This window comes from Carlito syrichta, unplaced genomic scaffold, assembly GCF_000164805.1.
Source record: "Carlito syrichta isolate Samal-C Ts95f unplaced genomic scaffold, Tarsius_syrichta-2.0.1 Scaffold315374, whole genome shotgun sequence".
Lineage (NCBI taxonomy): Eukaryota > Metazoa > Chordata > Mammalia > Primates > Tarsiidae > Carlito > Carlito syrichta.
The window spans coordinates 1,462,971-1,473,001 of NW_007259470.1; the positions used below are offsets into that span (position 1 = coordinate 1,462,971).

General features: G+C 36.2%; 1 protein-coding gene across 1 annotated transcript in view; it reads left to right on the forward strand.

The window, feature by feature from the left end:
- The window catches only part of CUNH8orf89 (chromosome unknown C8orf89 homolog), a 41,696-nt gene that overhangs the window by 28,408 nt on the left and 3,257 nt on the right, over nt 1-10,031 (forward strand). The window contains exons 4-5 of the mRNA XM_021706244.1: nt 837-1,008; nt 4,502-4,557. Coding sequence (XP_021561919.1) covers nt 837-1,008; nt 4,502-4,557 — 228 coding nt within the window. The remainder of the gene's footprint in view (nt 1-836; nt 1,009-4,501; nt 4,558-10,031) is intronic.

Here is a 10,031-nt window from a genome sequence, read left to right on the forward strand (position 1 = left end):
CTGGGCTATGGCAATCCTTCCGCCTCAGCCTTCCAAGTAGCTGGAACTACAGGCGCGCGCTGCCATGCCCGGCTAATTTTTTGATTTATTGTAGAGATGAGGTCTCACCAAGTTGCCCAGGCGGGTCTCGAACCCGCGGGTTCAGGTAATCCACTCACCTCAGCCTCCCAAGGCACGGGATTACAGGCTGAGCCAAGAGCCCGGCTTATGTTCAGTTTAAAGACTATCCAAATCTTCAACCTCTTAATCTGCATTTTCTGTTTAATGCCTTCATTTTGAATTGAAACAATGATTTGACAATCTCTTTGTCCAATGGTATGTAAGGTCAGTGGAAGAAGCAATCTTGATGCTTCAAGGTTTCAATTTATAAATTTGGTATGGAATTTTGTGGGGAGATGAAAATCTGCCTGAAGTAGAATTATTTCACCTCTCATTGCTAACTCAGATTATCATGTATTTACACCACTTATTTACACAAAACCAGGAAAGTGGAAAGATTCAAAGTAGTAGACAATATGAGACTTTTGCAAGTGCATTTTATTTCAACACGAATGTATCTACGATTCTGGGCATTCTAATGAAATAAATAATGAAGGCACAGGACAGTGATGAGTGTGGAAGATCTGTGAAGCTATCCTTTTATCTTATCCTAACTCTTAATCAGCCCCTCAATCTGCTTCTTCCTACAATCTCTATAGTAGGAATTGAGAGGCAAGTCCTGGGAAAGATGTTAGAGAAATTACAATTGCTTAATTTTCTTTACTTAATGATTGATTTTGTATATTTTATTTGGCATTTAGTATGTATTTAATCAAGGTGATTATATTTTTAACTAGAATACACCACAGCCTTTGGTCTAGAAGAACCTAAAGAATATGTCAAAATGCCATGTCTACCAGGATTGCAAAGTTGCCCAAGAAGTGTAAGTTCAACTTCAAGTGTAAGTTCAACTTCACTGGAGGTTCCTAAGAGACTGCTGCGTCCTGAGGCCAAGGTGCCCGCAGTCAGGTAGATCATTGCTCTTCAACTCTCTTTGTTAAATATAAATCTGTAGTGATACTGCTGAATGTAGAGGTTTTTCTGGCTAGTGAATTTAATTCTTTTTTGCCTACTGATTTTTTTTTTTAAATAAAGGATTTAGTTTTTAAAATTCCAAGTTAGCCATTTTATTCAGGTTTACATGTAGGCACTTTTCTCTGTTTTCAAGTGACATTGCCAGAAAAGATGAAGGGCTTCCAGTGAAAAACCTTGATTGTCCTAACCTAGATCATGCCCGTGAGAACACTGGGGTTTTAAGCAATATAAAAAATTTAACTCTCTGCAATATTAACAAGTTTCTGTACCACGAATATAGAACATTGTGTTTCATTTCTAGTCTGACTTGGAGTAGTGTAAGGGGGGATTTTGAATGAGATGTTGGCCTAATTAAGACCCTCCAATGACAGAAGTGAATTTTTCCTTTCCTTTTCTTTTTTTTTTTGAGTTGGAGTCTCATTCTGTTGCCCAGGGTGGAGTGCCATGGTACACTCAGGGCCACTGCAGCCCTGACCTGCTGAACTCTGGCGATCCTTCCACCTCAGCCTTCCAAGTAGCCAGAACTATAGGTGGGCGCTACCACGCCCGGCTCATTTTTTAAAAATATATTTTAGAAATGAGGTCTCACCAAGTTGCCCAGGCTGGTCTTGAACCGGTGGGCTCAGGCAATCCACTCGCCTCAGGCTCCCAAAATGCTGGGATTACAGGCTGAGCCACTGAGCCCGGCCTACAGAATTGAATTTTTCAGCCATAAAAATCTTCCTGATTTTGAGTACTGACATTTGAAAACATTATTATAAATACTTTTTCTACTAGAAATCCGATTGACATACCATTAAAAAAAAATTTCTTTCTCCAAAGTTAGTAAGACAGCCTCATATTCTATTCAGTTTCTGCTTTGGCTTATTTATTGAAGGTCTATTACTTATTCACTTTGCCAGCCTAAAACAAAAATGAAGCATTTATAGCATCGTGAGTTACAACTTTCTTTAGGAGAAAATTTTATTTTCATATTATTTTCTTGTCATCCAGACATACACAAGATTAGAGTTTCAGAATACATTTCTTGATTTTTCTAACCAGTATTATTGTTCTTGTTAAGTATACTTGAAGTAAGTCCTGGTAATGTAAGTAGAGAACTAGAATATATTAAAAATAAAAAGTTATTGATAATTTGTATTTAAATTATGAAAATAAATAAGAACTTTGAAGAAAATTTGGAGAAAAAAAGAAAAACAATTATTTATAATCTACCCATCCTAACATATTAATTTTTGTTGTTGAGTATTCTCTTCTATCATTCCTTTTTTTAATGGATTTTATTTTGGTTGTGATTTTAGTGTACTTAAATTTTTTTTTTTTTTTTTGAGTCCAGATCTCACTCTGTTAGGCTGGAGTGCACTGGCACGATTATGGCTCACTGCAACCTTGAGCTCCTGAGCTCAAGTGCTCCTCCCGCCTCAGCCTCTGGAGTAGCTGGGGACTATAGATGCATGCCACCATGCCTGACTAATTTTTAAAACATTTTTTTGTAGAGAGGATCTCTCGCTATGTTGCCCAGGCAGATCTTGAGCTCCTGGATTCAAGGGATCCTCCTGCCTTGGCCTCCCAAAATGCTAAGTGTGAGCCACCACACCAGCAGAATTTTTTATTATAACTTTTTAAGCTTAACATTACATATATACATTTTTAATGTCACTACATAACCCTCAAACAGCCTTACTAGCTACATCATATTTAATTGATGGATCCATAGTTTATTTAACCAATTCCTATTGTTGATTACTTTGACTTTATTGGTTGTGTAAATAATACAATACTCATGTCATACATATAGCCTTTCTCATAATTTTTAATATTAACTGAAGATAGATTTTCAAGTTGTAAAAAGCAAAATTACTCTTTGTGAAGTAGGATTACAATAAAAATACGGCAGAGTTAGAGATGTTGGAAAAGAGCTAATGAGTTGCTAATAGATAGTAACTTAAGTCAAAGAGGAGACACAGAAGAGAGAGGGAACCATTTGAAATATGAATATGAAACCCACTATGGACAGTCACTTTCCATTATTACCAAGACAATTATATCCCTGATACTGAACATACTCTTGTCTTTTCATTGAGGATCACAGTGCCCTTGGGGGAGGGGGTAGGAGTGTGCAGGGCTGCCTGTTGCAATAGGCTTTGTATCAGTACAAACCACTCTTTTATCCTTTCAATCCATGTGAACATTTTAGAGAAACTGGAAGCCTGGAAAGCACTCCTGAATTAGTCCATTCTGCCTCTTAATTTTGAGTCTTCATTTTGTTTCCCATTGTTTCCACCCTATTTTATTTTATTTTATTTTATTTATTGTTGCTTTTCATTTGTGATTTGACTGTTTATGAAATTATTTCTAAGTATTTTACATTGACTTGAGTGTGGATTAATTTGAGTTGATGAAGAATAATTTGAATACATTTTATTCATGTGATGACAAATATTCTTCATATATAGAGTGGAATAATGATGGCTGGGAGACATAATGTATATGAAGTGCTTGGCACACATAAATGTTAGCTCTCTCCTATGTCTTTAACTCAAGCATCTACAATGTAGACATTCTAGTGAGAAGATGTCAAGTTGCCTACAAGTATTTTATTCTGCTCTACATATTTGCACGGTGCCCTATGAAAGAGCAGTCTTGGCAAAGCAGAGAAGTACTCATTTTTATTTGTGTTGTGCACAGCCTCTTACCTTTTTTCCTATATGTGAATATTTTATTTTAAAATTGATAAAAATCTAAATTTTTAAAAAATGTATTTATTGGTAAGCGAATTTTTTTAGTGATTGTCAAAGCACAATCTGGTAATATAACTAATAATTGTAGTCCTAGAGATGAAAAGTATTTGTAAGTTACTGCTGACTTTTAAAGTCTAAAATCGATACCAGAAATTTGATATTTTTATGATGGGTTATCTCACCCACTGCAGATTCAATTATGATACATGTTCTCTAATAATCTATTTATGAACTAGGCCTATTCCAATAGGAACAAAAGTTAATGATGATAAAACTCAGGTTGTGATTGATTGGTTAAAAGTACACAGATAAGTGATAGTTGGTATCCAGCACATCTAGATGCCCTGCTAATCTTGCCCTTCCTCAGTGCATTGCCTGAGTCATGACTGGTGAGACTTACGATGAAAGTCTTTGAGAAAAATTAGACATCGTACTCTTCCACTGGTAGCTTACTAGCAAAAAGCAAGATGTTGACTGGTTCATATTTGCCTCTGATTGGATTAGTTATAGTGAAAAGAGTTTCCTTTCTTTAACATTAGTTAAATTAAATTAAATTTATTTCCATGTGATGTCATTCAACAAGAGAGTTTCACTGAAAGTATACTGCTTGCCTCTATTGTATCTTTTAAAGTTAATGTAACCCAGATTTATATGCAAGTGATTTTATGGTAATGTACAATCTTTAGGATAAGGAAGACAAAGGACACATGCACTATGGTACCACTTCAGGAGAAATCACAAGGTAAGCTGGCTTGTCCTGTTTTCCCACCATATATCTAATTTGGGTGTCACATACTTATCTTTTTTGAAAATTCCTTTCTTTTCATTGATTTAATTGTTTTTGTTTGTTAAGCTTTATTTTATAAACTTAGTGGATGTTGGGTTCACTATATACATACCTTTATAATCTCAGGACCCTGGGGTAGGTCCCAATCTTATCTCACTTGGGCCATTTAGTGGCCAGCAAACTGGTATTCTTGTTTTGAGTCTCTGATCTTTGAAATCCTTCAACACTGCAGCAAATACCTAAAACCTTGACATCTAATCACATTACTATCTTCTTCAAAAACAATTACTCCCTTATCAACCCCCCCATAAAGTATGAACTCTTTAGGCATTGAACCCTTTGCCACTTTCCCCCAACTTTCCTTTCTAGCTTTATCTTCTAATTAGTATTTTCATGAATCCTGTGTACCTATGACATTCAGTTACAGAACCTTATTTATATACTAACAATTTTGGTCCCCCAAAACTACTCTAAAGTTGAGTTATTCCTAAGTCCATGGTGACTAAGAGGGTTTACAACATCAAGGTGTATTTCTACCATATGTGAAGTATGAGTTTGAAGCTTTAAAATCAGGCATTCTCCTCGCTACATTTCTGATCTGTTTGATCAGAGCTTTGTTTTTCAAAACCAGACACTGAAAAATTTGTTGAGGCAGGTAATTATACTTTTTAATGATGTCTACAAAACTAGAGAATTTCCTAGCAGTTCTGGTATCTATTCTTATTGCTAAAGCTCTTACTTTTTTTTTTTTTTTTGAGTTGGAGTCTTACTCTGTCACTCAGACTGGAGTGCAGTGGTCGCTCCCAGCCACTGCAGCCTCAACCTGTTGGGCTCTGGCGATCCTTCCGCCTCAGCCTTCCAAGTAGGTGTAACTACAGGTGCGCGCTACCATGCCAGTTAATTTTTTATTTATTGTAGAGATGAGGTCTCACCAAGTTGGCCAGGCAGGTCTCGAACCCACGGGCTCAGGCAATCCACTCACCTCGGCCTCCCAAAGCGCTGGATTGCAGGCTGAGGCACCAAGCCCAGCAGAGCTCTTACTTTTATGTTACAGATTCATAGGGTATTATACCAGGGTAATCATATATGGCATGTAGCATAATGCATATGTCTGGCATTTAAGTTTTGTAGTTAACTCTTAGCCATTTCCTGAAATACTTTTACCTAAAGTTAATGATAAAGATTCATGAACTGTATAGTCAAAATGTTTCCATTTTGTCAATTATGTTTCTTATCATTTATTTATTTTATTTTTAGTTTTAGTTTTTGAGACCAAGTCTTACTCTGTTGCCCAGGCTGGAGTGCAGTGGCACGCTCACGGCCACTCCAGTGTCGATCTGCTGGGCTCCGGCGATCCTTCTGCCTCAGCTTCCAAGTAACTGGAACTACAGGCGCACATAACCACATTCGGCTAATTTTTGTTTTATTGTAGAGACAAGGTCTGGCCAAGTTGTCTGGTTTAGTCTCAAACCCCTGGGTTCAGGCAATCCTCTCGCCTCTGTCTCCCAAAGTGCTTGGATTACAGGTGTGAATCACCGCGCCCGGCATCATTTATTGATTATTGTCCAAGCCAGATTTGTCAACAGTGATAGTATTAATATGATGGACTAAACACTTCTTTATTGTGGGAGTCTGTACTGTGCATTGTGGGATATAGGAGCATCCATGGCCTCTACCCACTAGATGCCACTATCATCTCCCAAGTGTGAAAATAAAAAATGTCTCTAGATATTACCAAATGTCCTCAAGGTAGCAAAATCGCTCCCAGCTGAGAACCACCAGTCAAAGGATAACAACTTTAATATTATTGGTTATTTGCCATTTGTCCTTCAGACTATCAAATGATTCATCCTTTACCTACGTGCAACAATTATTCCCTTCAAAGTTTGAGATTTTAAAAATCTTATTTACTTTCAATTTTTATCATTTCTTTTCTCTAGTGCATTCATCACTTTCATGATTTGGTACCTATATAATAATGGAATTAACAGAACACCTTTAAACAAATACCAAAACCTAAAATTACTAAGTAAAGCCTCTATTGACATTTGTTGGTAAGAGTCATAATTGAGTAGCTTTGCAAGTTCAGTCTATGGAAGTTCATAAGTTTAAGAGTTCATGGACTTTTTCTTAGTATTTGCTTTCTCTGAATTTCTAGATAACTTACACAATTTCTGTAACCAACAGACAGCATAAAAGAAAAATAAAAATGTTTATTAGAACAAAGACATTTGTTTTGCATCTTGGCCCAAATGAATGTTTGCCTGCCTGTGTTCCCATAGGCCGACTTTATGGCTTCTGTGTCTTACTCATTGTTGCATTCCTATGGAGCCTCTACTAGCTTCTGCCACAAAGTTTTCAATAAATACTTGTTTAAAATTAATTTCCTTCAGAATCATACAAGAAGGCAATTCATTTAGTCACTAGCCAAATATAAATTCAGTATCCACTAGGTACCAGGGATGGTTCTAGGTGCTTGAGCTTAGGGTACATCTCTGAATGAAACAAAGATCCCTGCCCTGGTGGAGCTTATATTCTAGTGAGAGACTGTAGTCAAGGAAGATTAAATATAATAAATGAGCCCATTGTATACTATATTAGAAGGTATGTAAGCGCAATAGAAACAGCAACAACAACATAGAACAAGGTAAGGGAAATTGGGAGATTTGGGTAGAAAACAGTGACTTGCGATCTCAAATAGGGAAGTCAGAGTAGGTTTAACTGGAAGTAGTCTTTAAGCAAAGGCTTGAAAAAGGTGAGGGAATTAGGTTATTCTCTTGGGGTCACCAAAAGTCTGTTGGAAGAGCATCAGGAGTCCAGTGTGGCTAAGTAGTGAAAGATGAGAAGCCGGGCTCGGTGGCTCAGCCTGTAATCCTGCGCCTTTGGGAGGGTGAGGTGAGTGGATTTGCCTGAGCCCGCAGGTTCGAGACCCACCTGGGCAGCGAGACCTCATCTCTACAATAAATCAAAAAAATCAGCCGGGCGTGGTAGCGCATGCCTGTAATTCCAGCTACTCGGAAGGTTGAGGCGGAAGGATTGCCGGAGTCCAGCAGGCGAGGCTGCGGTGGCCGGGAGCGGCCACTGCACTCCAGTCTGGGCGACCGAGTGAGACTCTAACTCAAAAAAAAAAAAGAAAGAAAGATGAGGTAAGGGAAAGAACAGAGAATTTGATCATGCAGAACTTTAGAAAGGATTTTTAATTTAACCCTGATTGAAATGAGGAACCACCAAATAATTTTTTAAAATAATGATTTTAGTGTAATCTATGTTTTTAAAGGATTACTATGGCAACCACCATCTTTTTCAATAGTTATGCCTTTAAAAAAAATGAATCTGAGAATGTCCACCCCTGGCTATGATGGAATAGCTTTAATCAGACCGTCTTAGACAGGACTTGAGAGGCTGACATACTAGAGGAATAACCACAGAGAAATGAACCCCAAATTCTGTAAGCAATTTCCTTTCTAAGTATTTGTCAAGTGGTTGTATGCTAGTCAATATTTTAGGAAATCAAATAGAAAACAACTTCTAGGAGGCTTAAGAACCGAGTAGAGATTTCAGCAACTTACCATTTACTGTGGAGGCAGGGGTGGTAGTTTATGGTCTGCCAAAATGGGAAGTTCTTTGTAACTACCTCAGGTTTTCAGTTGAAATTTTGTAGGGCTATACACTATTCATAAAGGCATACCAAGAATAGACTAGCTTAAAAAAAAAAAAAAGCTAAAACCTTAATCTTGACTTGATTAAATTGATCTTCCTGCCAGAAAAAAATCAAATTCTTTCTGGAGGGCTATAAGATGAAACAGAGCCTTTGCACATTTCATATAGTGTCTAGCATTCAACCAAAACTAACTAGGCATAGAAGGATGACAAAAACCAGGAGGAGAAATAGACAACAAAATAGACAACAGAAGCAAACCTACAAATGGTCTAAGTGTTTTAGTCTGTTTGGGTTACTATACCAAAATACTATAAATTGGGTAACTTATAAACAACAGAAATGTATTTCTGTTAGTATTTTAGTAACAAGGTTATGCTTACCTCTAAAGCAAGTTGAGAAATATAAAATATACTTGAATGACCATGTGTCCAGTTAAAGTTCTTTTATAGAAAAAGGAGTAAAAAGTTCTTGGAGGTTGATTAATAGTCTGCACATTTTTAAAAAAATGAACATTCCTAACTTTCTATTATAAGTTCTTGAAAATGTAGTTAATTTTTGTAATTTGATCTTATAGCTATGCACCTTGCTAAAGACTCTTATAATTTTCTATAATTAATACTTAGATTATCTTGGATTGCCCATGTAGAATACCAGAATCATCTATAATTTAATAGTCCGTTTTGTTTCTTCCTTTCAAAATTCTTTTTTCTAATTTTACTAAGATGGCTAGAACTACAAATACAATGCTGAATAGAAATGAATAGTAGGTATCTTTGACTTGTTTCTGATTTTAAAAGAAATGTGTTTAATGTTTTCTCATTAAGAATAATGTTTGCTGTAGATTTTGAGTAGATATCCTTTACAGATTTAAAGAAGTTCCCTTCAACTTTAATTTTCTGAATTTTTTTAAATAAATGAGAATTGAATTTTATCAAATCATTTTCCTGAATTGATTGAGGTGATCATGTGATTTTTTTGTTTAGTTTTTTAATATGAAGAATAGCATTTATAGATTTTATAATGTTGCCACTTGCATGCCTGAGATACACTCAATTTAGGAATGACTTATTATCTTTTATGTACTGCCATATTTAATGTGCTATTATTTCATTTGGCTTTTTATTTATTTATTTATTTTAATTTTTTTTTTTTTAGAGATGAGGTCTCGCCAAGTAGCCCAGGTGGGTCTTGAACCCGCGGGCTCAGGCTATCCACTCACCCCAGCCTCAAAGCGCGGGATTACAGGCTGAGCCACGGAGCCCGGCTTCATTTGGCTTTTTAAATCCACATTAGTGAATGAGATTGTTACTAATTTTCCTTCTTGCTCTGTCCTTGTCTGGATTCAATGTCAAGATTATAATAGCCTTATGGAATAAATTGGGAACTATTCCCTTTCTTTCTATTATCTGGAGGATATGACCTAAAATCGGAATGATCTGTCTCTTGAAAGTCTGATGAAATTCATTTGTAAAATTATTAGGGTTACTCATTTTCTTTGGAGGAATCCTTTAATGTTGATTTAATCATTTTAATTGCAGTACTCTTAAAGCATTCTAATTCTTCAATCAGTTTTGATAAGTTATATTTTTTAGGAAATTTTGCATTTTGCCAATTAACTTATTGGCATAAAGTTTAATCTTTCCTTTATCTGTAATACACTCTCTCTATTCCTAATATTATATATTTGTGCTTTTTTTCTTGATTAATCTCACCAGAGGCTTTCCTTTTTTATAGTCTTTTCTACAAAGAACTAACTTCCCTCCCTCCC